The 20,496-nt window shown below is 43.3% G+C and overlaps 2 protein-coding genes across 3 annotated transcripts; both read left to right on the plus strand.

Moving 5' to 3' along the window:
- Positions 1-3,090: 3,090 nt before the first annotated feature.
- Positions 3,091-9,282, plus strand: LOC120655529. 2 transcript variants are annotated; one of them, XM_039933380.1, is made up of 7 exons: positions 3,091-3,434; positions 3,680-3,843; positions 4,364-4,423; positions 5,003-5,116; positions 6,145-6,258; positions 8,180-8,284; positions 8,948-9,282. In XM_039933380.1, exons 1-7 carry the CDS (start codon positions 3,152-3,154, stop codon positions 8,969-8,971), a joined length of 864 nt encoding a protein of 287 aa, XP_039789314.1. In that variant the 5' UTR covers positions 3,091-3,151; the 3' UTR covers positions 8,972-9,282. The 2 variants fall into 2 exon arrangements, with proteins under 2 accessions (XP_039789314.1, XP_039789315.1); XM_039933381.1 differs by lacking the exon at positions 8,180-8,284.
- Positions 9,283-10,887: 1,605 nt separating this feature from the next.
- LOC120655531 (nicotianamine aminotransferase 1-like) lies at positions 10,888-18,049 on the plus strand. The gene is made up of 7 exons (XM_039933382.1): positions 10,888-11,298; positions 15,745-16,084; positions 16,202-16,420; positions 16,511-16,570; positions 16,952-17,107; positions 17,383-17,476; positions 17,802-18,049. Exons 1-7 carry the CDS (start codon positions 10,982-10,984, stop codon positions 17,933-17,935), a joined length of 1,320 nt encoding a protein of 439 aa, XP_039789316.1. The 5' UTR covers positions 10,888-10,981; the 3' UTR covers positions 17,936-18,049.
- The last annotated feature ends 2,447 nt before the right edge of the window (positions 18,050-20,496 follow it).

Below are 20,496 nucleotides of genomic sequence, written 5' to 3' on the forward strand. Positions count from 1 at the left end.
CAGTTAAAGGTAACGACTTCAAACCCGACCAGCTCTTATAGTGTAACGGACGGTGTGTACAAGGCTCGGAAACAGATTCACTGCCGTATGGCTGACCGGCGATTACTAGCGATTCATGCTTTTCAAGTATAATCTCTATTGTTTAGGATTCCAGCAAAAAGTGGTCCCGGAGCTCAAATCGTTGTCCCACTAAGTTTCTTTTTCGAAAATTAAATCTGTACAACAAAAATGTAATGGGAAAATGTATATTTTTCATTCATTCAATATCGTGAAACAATGCTAAAAGTGTGGCTTTATCCTCTATGGTCCTGTTTGGATGCATGAAATATTTTTTACATCACCACCTTTTAGCTCCAAATAGCCCAAAAAATCCAAACAGAGAGCTATTTCAGAACTATTTGCAAATAGCCCATCGGAAAAACTATCCCTTCAAGAGGTGATGATTGCCAATTATTTCGGGTGGGTTCCTCTGAAAAAATTAAAGTCTCTCTCCCAGGGAGCATCAGATCCCGCTCGCCTCCCACCTACACCACGCCCTCCAACCCCCATGGCGAGGCCTCCACCACCCGCGCCGCCACCTCCCCCACTAGAGCCCCCCTCCCACCACCAGCACCGTCACGTCCCCAACCCGCCAGCCACGCCGTGTCCCCCATCCGACAGTGCCGGTGCAAGCCCACCCGCCCGCGCCGCCTTCTTTCTCACCCGCCGCGCTGCCTGCTTGGCCACCTGCCAACGCCGCCACCTCCCCCCGCCTGCAGATTCGGCCCACCACCTCCTATCGGCGTCTTCGCCCCCCAGGACTTCAATTTTGTTGTCCATGGATGGTGGCGGGTTTGATTTGTTCTCCCACAAACGCAGACACACAAAAGGGCCATAGCGTAGCAAGCATCCTAGATCATGCAGTAAGAGAGAGATAATGAGACTCCAATGATTGAGAAAATATATTAAATGTCAATAACCTTTGGATCCAAATAGCTCAAAGAGTTATTTTATTGGAGGACTATTTTCATGGGCTAAACAATAGCCCAAAAAATTATCACTAGATACTTCTCCAAACAGGACCTATATTTCAACAGGTGCAATCAATCTATTAACTATTAAATGGGTGCACTGGTCATCCCTACCTGAGCATTAATTAACTACCGGAGTTTCATGGAGAGTTTTATAAGCATTAATTTCTATGCCACATTACCAATTTTGCTGATTTGGCAAGGTATTTATGAGGAGATAAAGAGGAGTTTCATCCCTATGAAACTCCTGGGACACTCAAATATTTTGGACGCTAAGTTGGACAAATCACTGTAATAGTTCGATGCTAATTGGTTTCTTTAATCTGCCTATCAGATTATTGCGTGGCCCAAACCCTGCAAACAACCCTAGCAGATGGCACTAAATTATGGTTAAATCAACACATGGGTGATTAATGCATCAATTTAGTTAGTAAGGATTCAATGACACCAATTACTTAAGGATGCACAATATATTTTTCATAAACAATAATAAGCATCATATAATCCCTTCAGCATGTTTGACTCGGCTAGTTTGGTTTGTCATAGTTAGATATTACCGAACAAAACTATATTGTGTTAGTTGAGAATAACCTTTGGGGCGAAAGAGTATCACAACAGCTCGAAGACCGGAGGTCAAAGCCTCCTTTGCAGATTGCGCCAAGAACAAGAGCACAGAAATCAATGCAAGCGTAACTCCTCACTTGTATTCAATGTCCCATCAACTACAGTTACAGGGGGTATTTATAGCGGACGGTTCACCTTCCCATCGGTTTGGATTCCCCGTTTTGCCCCTAACGCCAGATTCTAGGAATATTTCCTGGACAATTAAGTACATTTACACAGTGGTGGATTACAACTAAGATCCTGCTTGCGTCATGCCCATGGCTCACTTTGCTTCGGACCTGGTCTTCGGCGGCCCGGGCGGACTCTTGCGGCTTCATGGACTCCATTTTCGGCCCGCCGCCTTCGCCCCCGCCGAAGATCACGCCCTTCATCAGGGCATTCGGCAGACCCACCTTGAGTACCCTTCGCGCAGAAGGCCTTCGGCAGGGTGGCGAAGGTGTTGTTGCTTCGTCCTGACTTCGCCGTCTGCTTCCATCTTGCTCAGTCTTCGACGGGTCGCCTTTGATGGCGTCCGAAGGTGGCATCCCCAACATATTGTTCAGATGCGTGTGAGCAATGAAAATGGCTTTTGTGAGAGGTTGCCCCTACGCCAATCCTGCTGTCGTCCTCCTCCCTAGTGCTCGTGGACACTATCGTGACAGACTCATCGCTGCCTCCCTCCACGCCTCCGCTGCACAGCTACGCCTTCACTACTCTGTTGCGCCTCCACTGACCGCAACACGATGTCGAAAGGAAGATTCGAATTGGAAACCACCTAGATACGGATTTGGAGGTGGGAGGAGATAATGGACTGGAGGGCAGAGGATCTATTTATCGCGTGCGCAAGTGACACATCGTAGAAGGGCGACACCATTGCTGTAGGTGGGCATGAGCACTGTTCGTCTTCCTCCCCGAGCTCGTGATGGTGTGCCGGGTTACGGGATGGGGTTGCTGGGGTTGTAGTGTCCGCTAGACATAGAAAAGGGGTAGGGGTGGTAGAGAAGACCGGCGGTGACGGCGGGTAGCTGGGTGGCGGCGATCGCCAGCGGGGATGCCGGCATCCGTGGGCGGCGGCTTGGGTGCGAGCCTACGACTGCGATAGTGCAGCTCGCACTCGAGCGAACGAGAAATAGACGCCCCAACCGGAGAGAGCCTAGGCGGTGCGGCTCAGCGCGACGGATGCGGGTATAGATTTTTCGTTCCTAAACGATCAAGTATGAACTTGGGCCCCACTTTTGTGCCCTCCAAAGGCCCAACCCAGCCATTGACATTTATAGTTTTTCAAAAAAAAAGCCATTGCGAATTGGCTTGTAGTTTAATCGTAGGACGGATCATTGGAACGCTACCCACCAGGGTTTAAATTCTGGTGCTCGCACTTTTTTCTGGTTTTTTCTAGGATTTACTGGCGCGACGTTCAGTTGACAACGAGGCGCCAGTGGTGACTTCGAGAATCTTCAAATATGTTTGATATGTCAGGATATACATGAGCTGCGCCCTAAAAACGCATCTGCAGTTGTAACTTGGGTGCACGGGCCGCCATGACGGTCGACGCCGTGCTCCTCGCCGCCGTCGTGGCCTTCCTCCTCCCGCTCCGCCTCATCTCCCTCGCCCTCCGCCTGGCCTCCAAGGGCCGCGGCACCAGCGGCCGACACCTCCGCCGGTCCTGCGCCGCCTTAGCCGTCGCAGGCGCGCTCCTCGCCGTCATCTTCGCACTGCCGCGCGACCGGGCCGGCCAGTGCGCCGTCCCCGTCCCCGCCGTAGTCGATGGCGAGGGGCTGCGGTCGGAGGTTACGCAGCTCAAGCTCCAGCTCGCCCGGCTTGGTATGTTTAGGGATTAACTTCTGTCCTGTTGGGGCTAAACCTATTTCCACCAGAGCATGCGCTTGTTTACCTGATTTTCGATTCTTTGTATTGTGATGGAAATTTTTTTAGTCTCGGTTTACTGCTTCCTTTTGTAATCTACTTTTTTTTTCTCTTGAGAGGGTATTATACTACACTTGTGAGGTTAACTGAAGTTTAGTAGTATTTTTGTTTTTATGTAAACAATTCTCGAATTCTTCATGCAGAATCTCTATGGGATAACAATTTGAAAGCCTTTGATGAGAAGGGTGATTCTTTGGAGAAGGCAATAGATAAGAAAGGTGATCATTTAGAGGAGGAGGATGGCCGTGTTATGAGAGCAATGGGGCTTGACATCCAGTCTCTGATCGATGAGCAAGAAAACGGCAAGGTTTGCCCCATGTGTCTTGTGCCCAGGTTCCTTCATAGTTTATATTGAAGTTTTAATTCCAGCCTGGTTGGATTGCAGAATTTTTAATGCAAACATGTACATGTGTAGTTGAAATATACAGGAGCATGATCATCCTCCAAATTTCAGTGTTCATATTTGGGCCAATTATGGATGCCTAAAGTGTTATTTTATCAATTAGTTTAACTTGTTATTTGCTGTAGTCCTTAAACTATTTGTTCAATTAATGGACATAAAGTTGAATGTGGTCCTTAAACTTTTCGCTCGGTTCAGCTAATAGACCTGAACTTCAGGTCCTGAAGTTGGACCTGGTTCTTAAACTTTTCGTTCAACTAATGGACCATGAAGTTGAATCTGATCGATCTAGTTTTCTGTTGGTTCTTATCATGTCACATATCTAAATATAACTATTCATCCTATTTATGTGCACAATTTATGTTGTAAGAAAAAAAAAGGTTCTTACACAGCATCTAATTATGTTGTCTACCTTTTTGATATGCAGATGCAGGAATCGTTCTGCAGCTCATATTTTGGTGACAATATCAAGGCAATGGAAGATGAGGTATCTCTATCACTCAGAAAAACTTTGACTAGCTTTACATGTTTTCAGTTTTTTTCGTACTAATATGACTAGCTAGTTTGGACTAAGAGATAAAAATTGGTTTATTCATTTTGTTACTGTTTCTTAAACGGCACTGATTGCGTTCCCATAGGCACCTAAAATATTCACATATTATCTGTGAAAACTTTGTCAGTCTGTTCATCTTGTCTATAGGATTGTAACTCTTCAGTCTTTACCCCCCCTATATGATCTTGCACAATATTAGGAATGGTGTTCTGATTTTTCTTTTATTCATTGATGCAACTTTACAAAAATCATAATGTGACAATTAGGAGGGATAATTTTCTTATGTGTTATTTACAAAACGAGCAAATCACTTTAATTGCCTATAGTTTGTCTTGTGTCAATCAGCTTTTGTATCAATAATTTTCTTGGTTTTAGATTGCCCTGCATATCTGGCAAAGCAAATAGTATTTCAGTTGATCGGCCTTCTCCTATATAGCTTGTGTGCAATATTAGGATTCTTTTCTGAAAACATTTTATTAGTTCTTCTCATGAAATTTATGACTTTTGAAATAGGTTCGTCTCATAAAGGATGAATCAAGAAAGATGAACTCTGTTATAAACAGTGTATGGTCATTAGCAAAAGATGCAACGGAAAAGGTTGAAGCTCTACATTGTGATATCAAGAAGGTATATGTCTATAGGTTATCTTGATCATGTGAGCAATAAGGGACCTAACCATGCCCTTAAGCTTCCTATGAGTAACATCTGAGATCCAATTAACCCTCAGTAAACACACTGCACCTGACATACACTGGATTGATGAGACCATGCCATGGCTACAATGTGATCATGCTTTGCTTGATTGCTTCTTCTCTTTTACATTTGACATTGGCCTTGGTATCGCTTAGGTGTACTGCCTTGCACACCTATTAACCTTGGTATCCATGCCACTGCTTCACGCAGCGCCATATTCTAATCTTGTTTCTTCGTGCTCTGGGTATATTCTCCGTGCCATGTTCGCCATGGCGCCATGCCACATCTCAACCCCATTACTGACATGTGACACATCCTAATAGCAGCACAGCATGCTGGTGGGGGCAGCAATTGCCAGCCTCAACAACCACAACGGGCCAGCAAGCAGGGCCCAAAAGAAAGATTAGTAAAATGATGAGCGGAAAGATACTGTTGATAAATAGAAGGAACAAAGAGTTTTGGGTATTTTAGGCATTACTATAAGTTGTTGTCAGCAGTGATGTATCTATTGTCCTATTCTCCATTGGAATGCAAGCAATTAGGTAGATTGGAGGCAGACTACCCATTGCACACATTTGCATTGATGCACATCTAGGCTTCTTTTCCTATCCCGGATCAATACGAGCCTTAAAAACTTGTTAAGCTTAAACTGAGACAAATAAAGCAAGTCTGACATTATAATTGTTATGCTCGTATAGTGAGAATGTTGAACTTATTTCCTTTATGTTCATACAGACCACTTTAGAAGCTTCGTTTCTTTTTACTTAAAAACAATTTAAGGTTCATGTCAACATAAATGTGTATGCTCGTACCAGTCTGTAGTTGTAGTCATGGTTTCCTTGGTACTTTGAGCTTTGTTTCGCTACTTTGGTGGGCAATTTCATTTGTCAAGTGCAGTAAATATGATTGTAGTTGTAGGTTCTTGTACTTTTAGTTGGTCATCTACGTTCATACAACTGCAGAGTCAAGTTATAACTGACGAATGGGGGAGGATGAACTCTAGTATCAACAAATTATGGTTATTCGTAAGGAATACAGAGAAAAAGGTTGAAGGCCTATGTTCAGATATAAAAAAGGTATGCTTATCTGAATTTTAATTTATTTCTTTATCCGAAATGTTTTGCGAGCCATATTAACTTTTTATAGTTTTATTGTTTTCCGCATTTGCTTTATTATATTATTTTATTGTAGAATTTAAATTTGATTATATTGTGATTTTTGAGACTTGGTGGAAGATGATGAATAGGGGATAAGGAGGTGATAAGGAAGAACAGAGGGTTAAGAGTATTTGGTGCATTATTTAAAACTGGTATCAGCAGTGATAAATGAACGTTGAACCCCATGACCCTAACCCCACCCCAAAAATATATTCTCAAGTGGATGCAAGCAATTAACTAGGTTTAAGGTGGCAGATAATTGATGGAACACCTTTGCAATGGCTAATTACAAATACCCTTTTGCTATCCAGAAGCAATACAGCAAATTTTTCATGAAAGTGTTTCAGGGTAAAATTAGATTGGTAAAGGTAACAGTATTTATCTACTGTAGAAAGGAACTCGCTTGGCATGGACACGTGTCGAAAAGGGTAGGAATTGCTTTGCACATGTTGTACCTCAAGGCTCACTAGCCTGTAGAAGTCATTAAAACCTGATGAAAATTATTATCTTCACAACACTTTCCTTCAAAATTCCATATGCAAGAACTGAAACTTAACGCAAAGCTTACGTTTTTAATGAACTGTTGTATAGCGTTGAAAATGTTAATCTTATTTCCAGCATGTTCATCCACATCACTTTAGAAAAGTGATCATTGCATAGGGTTTTTGAGCATTCATTTATTCTCTTTACCTCTGTTGCACGGATACACCAAGAGGGTGGTGTATCCGATACGGATACGCCCTAGATACGCCTCGGATACGTTCCAGGCCGTATCCTAAAATTCTGGATACGTATTGGTATGGATACGTGTATCCGATACGTGGTCTAAACCACCAGAGGGAAGCAGAGGAGGAGCGATGGCCATTGCTGTGGAGTGCGAAGGGGAGGCAGAGAAGCGGCGGCGGCTGCTGCTGCGGATAGGAGGTAGAGGAGGAGCGGCGGCCGTTGCTGTGGAGGGGATGGGGACGCAGAAGAGGGGCCGCGACCGGAGGCAGAGGTCTCTCCCTCACGCCCTTCCCTCTCGTGCCGCCCCTCTGGATCCGCGGCGATTGGGCCCGTGCCGGGGGGCCCGCGTCGAGACGGCGGCCGGGGGGGCCGTCGCTCGTGTTTCGCTAGGCAGAGGAGGCAGGGCTGGCGGCAGCGGAGGAGGAAGAGGAGGCAGGGGCGGGCGGGCGGAGGAGGAAGAGGAGGCAGGGGCGGGCGGGCGGGCGGAGGAAGGAGGCAGGGGAGATGGTCGAAGGAGGAAGAAGAGGAGGCAGGGCTGGCGGCAGCGGAGGAGGAAGAGGAGGCAGGGGCGGGCGGGCTGAGGAGGAAGAGGAGGCATGGGCGGGCGGGCAGAGGAAGGAGGCAGGGGAGACGGTCGAAGGAGGAAGAAGGACTGAAGGAGAGTAGATCCGATCGGGGTGAGTGGATAAGGGGAAGCTGGGAGGTGGGCTGGGCTGTTTTAGTGGGCTTTTGTCCAAAGTTAGGCCCATTGGCTGCTTATTTTTCTTTTTCTTTTAGAGATATATATCTGATTACGTGATATTTTATATATAATTATTAATTATTCTAGCCGTATCCCCGTATCGGTGTTTTTTGAGAAAGTGCGTATCCGCGTATCCGATACGTATCGTATCCGATACCCGTATCCGTATCCGTGTAACATAGCTCTTTACTTAGAAACAATGGAAAGTTCACGTGGACATAAGGTTGCCTCATAGGTTTCTAGGCAATTTGAACTTTGTTTGGCCATTTTCATGGGCTGTTTGGTCATTTCAGCAAATAAACTAAATATGGTTGTAGCTAGCTATAGGTTCTTTTGTTTCAAGTTGGTCATCTCAGGGTCGTACAACTGTAGGTTCAAATTGTTACTGAGTGGGGGAAGACGAAATTCAATAGAATGTGGTCATTTGCAAAGGATACAGAGAAAAAGGTTGAAGATCTATATTCAGATATAAAAAAGGTATATTTTTTGGAACACCATTTGTTTTCTGTCCTTAATATTTGGCAAGCCATATGTTTTTTAATACTTTTTTCTCACATTATGTTTATTGGAAAATTTGAAATCTGATTGTATTGTAAGGCTTGGTTCGAAAAGAGAATCTTATTGAACCATAGTACTTCGATCCACATTCTTTGTTAATAAATAAGTAGAGATGCAATTTTAAGATTTGTATTGACAGTCTTACATTTTTCAGTTTGCATCTTTTTTTTTCTGTTTGCAAAAAGAAAAAAACATAGAATCCCATCGTCAGATGTTAGGAACATTGGAACCATATTATTTTGATAGTGATGCAAGCATATGCTGCAGTTGCATGTTGTTAATGTAGACAAGTAGCAAACAAACTGTTTGATGGGGAGGTTGGGTTTGGTAGACAACCACCATTGTGTGTACCAGAATGCCTCAGATGCGAATATAGTTCTTGGGGATACTGCCGGAGCAGGATAAATAGTTCGGACTTGTAATTCTGTAATAGTACACCAAAATGAATTTTCTATTTGAAAGATGGCGACTGGAGAATAAAACTTAAATCATTCCTGGGCATGATCCCCCGTAGTTGTAGTCAAAGAAGTTTGGGAATGTCTTAGCACCGTTGGCAGTTTGGGACTAACAACTCATTTGCAGGGCTTCAAGCGGACGAAGAAGTAAGTGCCATGCGAACCTGATGTTTCACCACCAAGGCAGAAGGCGTTACGCCACTCGATTGCTTTTTCTAGGAACTTTTTGTACATATATACAGTATCTTCGTATTTGTAGGTCAATAGGTCAATACATTTTATAGGTCAACTTGATAGTACAAGATGGTTGTCCTTAGGGACGTCATCATGTGTTGCTTTCTGCCTCCGTGCCAGCATGAGAGGCTGCGGCAATATATTAGCAATTTAGCATAGCGCTATAGCACTGTAATAATACAGATAACATTCGGGTGGCTTTCTGAGCACCATTTCCATGGACGCCTATACGTCTGCGTCGCTTGGAGCTGCTGTGTGCAGTTGCTGTCGGTGTGACTCGCTGCACATCTCCTCCCCCAGTTATGGTTTGGGAACCCCCAATCTTTTTTCTCAGTCCTAACTTAGGATTCTTAGGACTCCTAAGAATCCTGTTGGAGCTATATCCCCCAAGATCACACGCATCGACGATACTGGCAAGCAAGACTGCAAGAGTCTCCCTGCTCGCGTACGTCACGGGCGGCGACATGTCGCGCGCACCGGAACCGAAGTCCGAAGCAATGAGCACATGGTGTCGCCACCCTTGGACTCGGCCGCTCTGCCCGTGGACCGGAGCGTCGAGACGGGTGACGACTGTGGCCACGTGTCAGCAGCGCGCCACTTGTGCCAGGCGGCAAGGCGGCGTAACGGCGGCTCTTTGGGCTCTAGCTCTGTCACCGCTAGCCAACCACTTCTTGTTCTGTCACTAGAGGCCACGGTACACGTAGGCCGGCTGTAGGGTGGTTCATAACACCAGTGTCTCGTGGCCCTTGTGGTTGGATGATCACTAATACGCCTGATCGATGTGTCAGCATCATCGAGTGGTTCACGAAACCACGCACCGTATGATGCACTTCTCTAAAAGGTAGTAATAAAGTGGATATTCTCAAGGATCATACGCAAAGAAATCGACCTCATGTACACGGTTAACAAGCTCTGCATTTTCCAGCGCGGATTCTGACCAATGTTTTAAATAGCCGGCTAAGGCATTTAGCGATCTATGTCTAAAAACAGGCTATAGCCGGCTATAACGGACTATAGCGGCAGCTGAGAGCTAAATTGTACATGAAAAATCTTACCTAAATCTCTCTCAAACAGCTTTAGCGAAAGATAGCGGAAGTTATAGCCGGAGATTTAAAACCTTGATTCTGAGACATCACTTGAGCATATCTGAAAACACACGAGGAATCGATGTACTCCCTCCATATTGTAAAATTAAAGTATCAGTCGGTCTCTTTAAAAGTTTGCTGTCTACTATGCACGTAAAATTAAAGTAGGATATATCTTGCAATCTTTTACTTGATAATAAATATTTGAGACCCATTTCAAGTGAATCTGCTTTTGAATTGGCACAAAATGAACCATGTGGAACCGTCATAAATTTGGATTTGGTACCGTATAAATATTAGCTATGTTTTTCCATAATAAACTTTGGTTAAATTTAGAATAGTTGGGACAAATAAATGCAGAAATAGTGCTCATATTTGGATTTAGGGACAGGCAGAGTACAGCATTGACTCGACTGGCACAACTACGACCACGACTGGAGTCCTACTACTAAGTATAGGACACTACAAATTAGTAATTATTAATCCGCTGGGATGATGCAAACCAGGATTGCATGGATCATGCATGCGGCGTGCACTGGACTAGAGTACCCCACGGCATCGGCGTGCCAGTCTGTACCAGTAGGTAGGCACGCAACTCGTGCCACGGACTCGATGCCAAAAGAAGCAGAGCCGGGCGCGGTGCCGGGGACGGCGCCGGGTAGGACGGCGCGCGCGCGCGATTGGTGCCGCTCTCCCGTGGCCGTCAAGGGAACCCGGCCAGCCGGCGGTCGCCTATTTAAGGGCACGCTGGCCGGGGACCAAGCTGCCAAGCACCCAATCCACCCTCCCAGTCCAGACTCCAGAGCAGCAAGCGGTAAACAAACCACCACCTCGGTCTGCCCATGGCGACGACCCACCACCAGGACGGCATCAACGGCAACGGCCACGCGGCGGCGGAGTGGCGGTTCGCGCGGCCGGCGAAGGAGGGCGCGCTAGCGGCGGCGGGGGACACGATGAGCATCCGCGCGGTGCGGTTCAGGATCAGCGCGAGCGTGGACGCGCGCGACCCGCGGCCCGTGCTGCCGCTGGCGCACGGGGACCCCTCCGTGCTCCCGGCCTTCCGCACCGCCGCCGAGGCCGAGGAAGCCGTCGCCGCCGCGCTCCGGACGGGCAAGCTCAACTGCTACCCCGCCGGCGTCGGCCTGCCCGACGCACGCCGGTACGTACGCTACGCGTCCACCCCATGCGCTTTTCAGTGTCACGACTGTCCAGACCCCAACTGATGTGCCCGTCTGTGTATGCTTCGGGTAGCTTTTCAGTGCACCGGTCATGCGTCATGTTTTGGAAACCTCAATACCTGCCAAGTAAGAGCAAGTATTATGGTCGCCGTTTCGCCTGCCTCGTCAGCGTAGAGGCTGAGGTGGAGGAGAGAGGGAGAGAAAGATTCTGTCAGTGGGCGTCTCGCGGACCGCCGACGAAACACGGGCGTATGCACAGTTGCGGGGCCGCCGCCACTGGTTTCTTGAGTCCGATTGGCTCTTCGTTGCTGCTGAGCGGCGCGGAATTTTTTATTTTCAGCATATAATTTTTTTATTTTCGTAATTTTTGCGTAGTTAAATATTTGGTACACATTTGTGTAAAGCTGACATGCATAATTTTGTTGTTTCACAAAATAATGCAATTTCTATACACAAAATCATGTTGCGCGGTTTGGTTCCGATTTTTTACATATATTTTGATCATACAAACTTTTTCATGTTTATAAATTCATATTATTTAAATTTGCATCTATATTTTGGAAATATTTTTTCTAAATATTTTGGTTCCCCAAGTGCGGTGCTCACCGTGTATGGTGCAAGTAGCCTGTGGGGGAACCACGCCGGTCGTTGTGCAGAAATGGGGATCCCAGCTCAGCGCAACAATCGAAAAATAAAGCTCCTGAGCGGTGAGCGCAAGCTGCCTGTGAAGCCGGGAAGGAAATGCAGATTGGTAGGTACGGAGCCAATGATTGGTGCGGAAACCGAAAATGAAAATAAAACCTTTGGTCCGTCGGGCCTGGTTCGAAATCGACCGTAGCGAAGCTAACAAACGGGCGACCCTAAATCAGCTTTGCCCGGATAGGGTCTAAAATACTACTGAAACTTTTATAACCATTAGACTACATATTTTTTTTCAAATCAGCACAAACCTTTCTGCATATCAGCGCAAATCTTTGAAGATGTTTCTTATAAATGAGGGAACGAAAGGCGACGCTTTCTGTCCAGTTTTTACAACGGGCGGACAAGTGGAGATTATGATGATAGTGACGCGTCTTAATTCCTTCTTACTCCCTCCTTCCCTGTTTATAAGGCATACACGTATATCAAGATTCAAACCTTGTCATCTTTGATCAATAATTTGACTATTAAATTTTTATTTTTATAATGCAAATTTCATATGATTGGATTCATAATCAAATATATTTTACAATGATTATAAGTTTATAATCAAAAGTGATATAATATATGATAAATAAATGGTCAAAGTGTTGTTTAGAAGACCGTGTCATATTCCACCATGCCTTATAAACGGGGAAGGAGGGAGTAGCACTTTGGAAACGTCCTGATGATGGGTTGCTCAGGGATGAAATGTCAATGTTTCTCGTATTAATTACTAGAGTTTTCTTTTGAATATGTTTTGATTTTTTTATACTTTGCGCCCTCACTACTACAAAACAGGCCTTTGTTCCTGGCCATTTGTCCCGGCAGCCTTTGGGCCCGGGACAATAGGTGGCTTTTGTCCCGGGTCCAACGGCTAGCCGGGCCAGCGGGGGGACGGGGGCCTTTTGTCCCGGTTGGAGACACCAACCGGGACAAAATGGGAGCCTTTTGTCCCGGTTGGTGGTTCCAACCGGGACAAAAGGCCCGCGTAGACTTTTGTCCCGGTTGGAACCACCAACCGGGACAAAAGTCCCCCCTTTTGTCTCGGTTGGTGCCTCCAACCGGGACAAAAGGCCTTGCGCCCCTTATCCCCTTCCCTCTCCCCCCGCCCGAGCCATTCAGCTCACTTGTTTTCTTGCTGTTCTTGGCTCGGGATAGAGGAGTTCTTGCTCATTTCTTCACCACATTTGTGAAGATCTTTGATTCCCCGTCCATCCATCTGCTCTAAAGGTTTGGGGCTTGTTTTTCTCTTCTTCCTTGGCTTGTATAGCTCATTTCATACTTTAGAAATAGAGAAAATGTGTAGCTAGCTCATTTCTTGGACATTTAGCTAGCTAGATTGCATATGTAGGTGTAATTTTCTTTTAGATTTAGATGAGTATATGGATAGTAGAAATTTTTAGAATGAGTGTAGATACTTCATGTGATGTACTTGTATATATGACCATATTGTGGATAGTTGATTTTTTTATTCGTGAATGAATTAATGAAATGAGTATATTATAGAATTTTTTGTATTATGAATGGATTATTTTGACACTCTAGTGATGTATTTAATCAGGCTCACATTGAAACCATCTAGAAGCTAAAAAAATCTTTATTTCGAAACAAGTATACGTCGTTAATATCCATCCAACGGTGATGGCACTACCTTTCAGGGATACACGATGCGCTATAAGGACGTCGCAAATCGGTTGGTCGCATCACCAGCACTTCCGATTGATAAGAAGACAGCATTTGACGCAGTCAGCATGCCGTTGTTGTACTGAGAGCATATGAACGAGCATGCTGCCTGTGCCAAGTGCTGTGCCTATTAATCGTAAATGTTGGTGCTGCGACTAGCCGATTGGTGACATCTCTTGATTCTGTAAGTCTCTATGGTCGCCTTGTGGGTTCTGTAAGTATTTTACTCTCCTTACGTATTGTTTTGCATGATCTCAACATACTGATCTCTTGATTTATTCGGTATCATGTAGAATGGAGATACATACTTGCAGAAGAAAGGGATACTCTCACCTCGGCTTCATCGACCCAATTACTTGTAATTGGAGGCTTCTACGCGACAATACCGATGAGATATTCCAAATGTTGTTCAAGTACATAAGCGTTTATCACAACAAGCAAATGATATTGTTTCCTTACAACTTTGCGTGAGTGATTCCTTCCGTCTAACTCTTTCTATTCTGTAATCGAATTGTTTAAACCTTAACTACCAAGAACTGCCTCCGTATAATCTTGCAGTGAACACTGGGTCCTAATTGTCATAATTCCCGAGAAGAGCCTACTCGTGGTTATGGACTCATTGAGGAGACCTCCAGAACAATACGAAAATCTTCTTAACATGATGAAAAAGTAAATCTACCACTACTCCGTCGGTGACCGATAATTTGAATCACTTTGTTACTTGACTATAATTGTTCTAATCATGCACAGGGTTTGGAAAGAATTCGCTAAAAATCATCCAGGCAAATTTGACAAGGAATTGAAGATCAAGACAGATTTTCCGGTACGCGCTTGGATGATTCGTTGCACGATTCATTAGTTTTATTATATATTCATGTAAATACCTGATAATTTCTTCTCTCTTAAAGTGTATGAGGCAGAAACCAGGCACTGTATTGTGCGCATACTATGTATGCGAGAACATCCATGGTCTGGTAGGTCCTCCAAAGGGCTGGACAGATTAGGAGGAGGAAGTAAGTAAAAAATTAGTTAATATTTGAACTCGTATTTTAATTAGTCGAAATTAATTATCCCCTTTTTCCATAGGTCGGGGAGATGCGCGATAAACTCATACCGGAGGAAAAGATTATGGCGATTCAAGAACAATTCTCCGGATTTATTGTTGAGCAAGTTCTCGATCCAAAAGGCGAATTCTACTACGATGGAATATCTAATATTGACAATCACAGCAAATATGACAATATACGCGTATATATGTAATTAAGAACGAATATAACTATGTAAATATATATGTGTGTCTATGTATTAAATTTCTATTTATGAGTATGTATGTATGTATTAAATTTCCAAAAGGCGAATTCTACTATGTAATTAAGAACGAATATACCTATGCAAATATGATGGAGTATGTATGTATTATATATATAAGCACTCCAATAATATATATGTGTATATATATATTTATATAATATTGGTCCTAGACATTTTCATATGTAAAGGAATTCACATGTATAGATATGTGTATACATATATATATATGTGAATTAATTTATATATGAAAACTATCTAGGACAAATATTATATAAGTAACTATATATATATGTATATATTAGTGGAGATCATACACACAGAATTCCAATACATAAGTTTAATTGAAATGCAAAAGTATAATTGAAATAGAAAAAGAATTGAGAAAAGAAAAACATGAAAAAAAAGAGACCTTTTGTCCCGGTTGGTAACACCAACCGAGACAAAAGGGTGCGCCAGCCACGTGGGCGCTGGCTGCACCTTTTGTCCCGGTTGGTGTTACCAACCGGGACAAAAGGTCCTCTTTTGTCCCGGTTGCCACACCCGGGACAAAAGGGCACCCCTTTTGTCCCGGACAGGCGTTCCCGGTTGGGAAACCGGGACAACAGCGGTTTCCCAACCGGGACAAATCAACGTTTTTGTAGTAGTGCCTACTACTAATAAGGCTATGATTGACATGATGATTTAATTTGTTTATATTTAAGTCTCATCTAATTGAATGCCTACTGATTTTGGTGCTTCTGGAAATCTAATAGTGCTTTGGCGAAGCACCTGTCGCGTGATCTTCCATACGACCTATCCTCCGACGACATTTTCCTCACCGCTGGAGGCACTCAAGCCATCGAGGTGGTGATCTCAGTTCTAGCCCAACCGGGCACCAACATATTGCTGCCAAGACCCGGGTATCCAAACTACGAGGCGCGCGCCGCGCTGAACAACTTAGAAGTTCGTCACTTCGATCTGATTCCTGAGAAAGGGTGGGAAATTGACATCGACTCTCTGGAGTCTATTGCTGACAAGAACACCACCGCAATGGTCATCATCAACCCCAACAACCCTTGTGGGAGTGTGTACACCCGTGAACATTTGGCCAAGGTATGGCTGCTTTGTTCCATCGGCCATTTAAATGGATTCGAGTTATTTGATCTGATATCTATGGACTTCCAAATTATGTTGTAATAAGCATGTCTTAATACCAATTGTTTTCATTAGGTTGCCGAGGCAGCAAGGAAGCTTGGGATCTTAGTCATTGCTGATGAAGTATATGGCAATTTGGTTTTCGGGGACTCCCAGTTCATCCCAATGGGCGTCTTTGGGCACATTGCCCCTGTGTTGAGCATAGGATCACTCTCAAAGAGATGGCTAGTGCCTGGATGGAGATTTGGCTGGGTTGCTGCATGTGATCCCAAGAAGATTCTGCAAGAAACTAAGGTGACTCATCAGTGTGTACTTATTTTTCAAAGTGCCCAGGCCGTGCTGTTGCTGTTTTACGTACTGACCATAGCAACCTTAATTTTGCAGATTCTTACGTCAATCGCAAACTTCCTTAATGTTTCAACTGATCCGGCAACTTTCATTCATGTAACCATTTGGCTTGTAACTTTTTCTCATCCAGTTTGCCATGGCAGCTCTCCAGCCAGTTCGAGTATTTAGAAATTATTCCATTCCGGTACCAATAAGTTTCACTTGTCAAGTAGAGTTTTTTTTGTTTTTAAAATATAGCAACAATAATATTGGGGATTCTGAGTTGATAGTGCTTCACTTTGAAGTGGATGCCAGGAAAAAAAATCAATGTCGTTTTGTAGAAAACATTCTAAGTTCCATAAGCACGAGAGCTGAAAAATGGGACATTGTTTCAATTTGTACTACACATTCTTGAACTGGTTCTTTTTTCCTCTACTTGTCAGCACTCTCTTATGCATTTTAACTCAGACAAATAAGAGTTACTGTTGTATTAACTAGGGAGCACTTCCACAAATTCTTGAGAACACGAAGGAAGATTTCTTCAAGAGGATCATTGGTTTGCTAGAGGAAACATCAGATATATGTTACAGAGAAATAAAGGACATCAAGTGCATCATTTGTCCTCACAAGCCAGAAGGTTCCATGTTTGTGATGGTAAGCAATTTTTTAAACAATGTTGTTAGTGGTCAAATTTTTAAAAATGTTAGTAACATGAAAAAAAAGAGATTCAGAAACTAAGGATTGTTAGAGCATTTGGTACCCGCAAGTGATCATATACTTCTTATTATTTTATTTTATTACAGTAGCTATTGGTCATCAAAATCAGTCGTATTAACAGTATCTGTTACTCACAACCTACGAGGAAATGAAACATAGCGATACTCTAATGCCTGTTTGTCATTTTGCTTACATTGAGATATCATATACAGGCGAAGCTGAATTTATATCTTCTGGAGGGGATCCATGATGACATTGATTTTTGCTGCAAGCTGGCGAAAGAAGAGTCGGTGATTTTGTGCCCAGGTAGTTATAGATGAATATATTATTTTTAAAAGTTAGTATATCTGAAAAGACTCATTTAGTTTCTACTAGTGTTTAGCTCCAGTGTTTACAAGTATTGCATGCCTTCACCGATTGTGCTAAGAACTGCTATGAAATAATGCAATAGTGCACTATACATGTTTCTTCTTTTATTAAATTTTATTTCAATAACTTATTAAAGACGATATTGAGAAATAAGTAGGAAATTTTAATATCGCCTTTCAAAGACACTAGTTGATATTAATGTTCTTAGTGTACAGTTGATATGTGTACATTACTCTGACTTGCATGGGTTCGTCCAATGCAGGGAGTGTTCTGGGAATGAAAAACTGGGTTCGGATAACGTTTGCCATTGATTCATCTTCTCTTCTGGATGGCCTTGAGAGGATCAAATCTTTCTGCCAAAGGCACAAGAAGAAGAATCTGCTTAATGGCATCTAAAGTTTTAAGTGTATCTGAAATCAAAGTTGTTGCTCAGTTCCAGTGTTTTCCATTGTCCCGTCGATGAATGTGGAACTTTGAGTTTCATAATAAAGTGTTAATCTTTTCATGCCACTTGTTTTATCACCCTGACGCTTTATTTGCTTTTTTGAAAGAAAGTTTTGCAAAACCATGTTTTTTTTAGAAAACAAAGACTGGCCCATATATATCACTTGGACGAGTTCGAGATCCTCCGTCCGCTGCCTGGATCTGGGCCGGGGACGGTTCTCCTCTGCTGCCTGGATTTGGGCACAACGTGGTAAGCCCAAGTCGACAAGTACGCCATGCGGTGAATACGGCAAGCTCGGGAAACGTTCCGCAGTGGCGAGCTCCACGGGAGTGGCTATATATCACTTAAGGTGATAGTAACGGAACCATCGCCTGAAGGATATATTAGATGAGTCATGATTAGCCTAATAATTGGACTATTTAGCAATGATAATGTCATCCGTGTGCATACAAATTTGAAACTAAAAAAAGCTACAAGACTTAAACTGAGCATCCAAATTAAATTCTAATTGCAGTATTGTCTTTCTTATGATAAGATCTTCAAAATAAGACCACACTTGCCTATGTTTGCATGATATTTTTTTTAAAATATTTTCTTTTACATTAAATAATTAATATGGATCCTGGAAATAAATAATTTAACAGGACGAACACATAATTGTTTTGACGAATACAAAGGTAAATATAACGAACAAATAATATACACGAACAAAATATTAAACATCGCGAACAAATGGGTCAACGTAATGGAACAAATTTTATTTACAAAGCGAATAAATGGATCAACATCACATAACATTTGATTGTATATGAGCTTTGAGTGAAAAAGAGGTAAAGAGAAAATAAATAAATAATAAATACAAAGTAGTACAAGAAAAAAAATGAAAAACAAAATTAGAAACACGTAATGTCAAGCAATGTGGGTCAATATTCACATGCATGCAGTAGCAGTATCAGTTAATAAAAAATACAATTCAGAAAATTAACATAAAAACTGTAGCGTGGAGCAACCAAAATGTTATTAAAAAATACAATTCAGAAAATTAACATAAAAACTGTAGCGTGGAGCAACCAAAATGTTATTGGGCCAAAATTAACCTCATTGGCCCGCAAATAACCTTTAGGCAATGGATTGGGAAAACGTGGCGCGCGTGATATATAGTTGTTGCGGAGCTCCACTACTTCAGGAGGTGAGGTGAGCCGGGGACAAATATAACTAAGAACTGAGAATTGTAGTGAAAAAAAACTAAAATCGAAATCGAAAGAACTGGAACCGAGAAAATTCAGTTCTACTTCGATTTCTAGTTCTAAAGAACCGAATTTACTCTTATCTCACTTCTGAGTCTCGGTTGGTTAACTGAAGAACCAAGCTCAGGGCAAATTTGGTCCAGCTGACGAAGATCCAAGTGGCCCAACCCCCACTCCACGCGGCCACTCCCACCCAATCCCATCGCGGTTTTTTTATTTTTTTTATTTTCGTTTTTACAAAAATATATTTTCGATTTGGAAATTTACAGGAATATACTCCGGCCGCCCCGCTGTTGGGCGGCCGGGACCTAGCCGCCCAGCAGCGGGGTGGCAGGGCCATTTCTGAAAAAAATTTCGCGGAGAAAATTGTGCCCAGGTCCCTGGGGGCCGGTCACCCGGCAGCGGGGCGGCCGGCCCCCTAGGCCGCCCGGCAGCGGGGCGGCCAGCCCTGGCCGCCCGGCTGCAGGGCGACCAGCACTCCCACCCTTATATAAGGGTTGGCTGGTCCCCCCAACCCTCATTTGCATCACTAAAATTTTAGAAACCAAGAAAAAAGAGGAAGGGAGGGAGAGAGGCGAAGCCCTGCCGGTTTTTCGAGCCGGCGACTGCAGGTAACCAAAATTCTTCTACGCTTTACAAATAGATTATGTTGTAATTATTTTTGTTGAAACAGTAAATTAGCAATCAATTTAATTATTGTTAGGAGTGATTAGTGGTACATTTAGGTGCAGTTACTTGTAATAATTAGCGTTGATACAGTACATTTACTGTTAGATTAAGTATTAGAAAGTACTAGAAAATTGTTAGAGAAGTATTAGAATGTCTTAAAAATTGGAAGATAATATTAAATTTTTTTAGGAAATGTTAGAAAATTGTAGAAAGTATTTTGTTGAAACAGTAGTTTAGCAATCAGTTTAATTATTATTAGGAGTGATTAGTGGTACATTTAGGTGTAGTTACTGATAATGATTAGCGTTGATATAGTATATTAGCAATCTGATTGCTCACTTGTGATTGCCAGGGCTCAACACCATGTCATCCTCAGGATCCACCTACATTCCATGTAGTAAGGTGACGAAAACAGTCCTCAAGGAGTCCAGGTGCCTATGTGTTTTTGCGGATCCTTGTACAAACTAATGAAATCAAGGGTTTTGGGGGACGACTTTGGCAAGAGGTTCTTCATGTGCGAGAATTACGAGTACGACCCGCCCAAGCATTACGGCAAGAATCGAGCAAAGGTACTACAAAACACTATCAGAGTTTGT

The sequence above is a fragment of the Panicum virgatum genome, chromosome 1N, assembly GCF_016808335.1.
Source record: "Panicum virgatum strain AP13 chromosome 1N, P.virgatum_v5, whole genome shotgun sequence".
Taxonomy (NCBI): Eukaryota; Viridiplantae; Streptophyta; class Magnoliopsida; order Poales; family Poaceae; genus Panicum; species Panicum virgatum.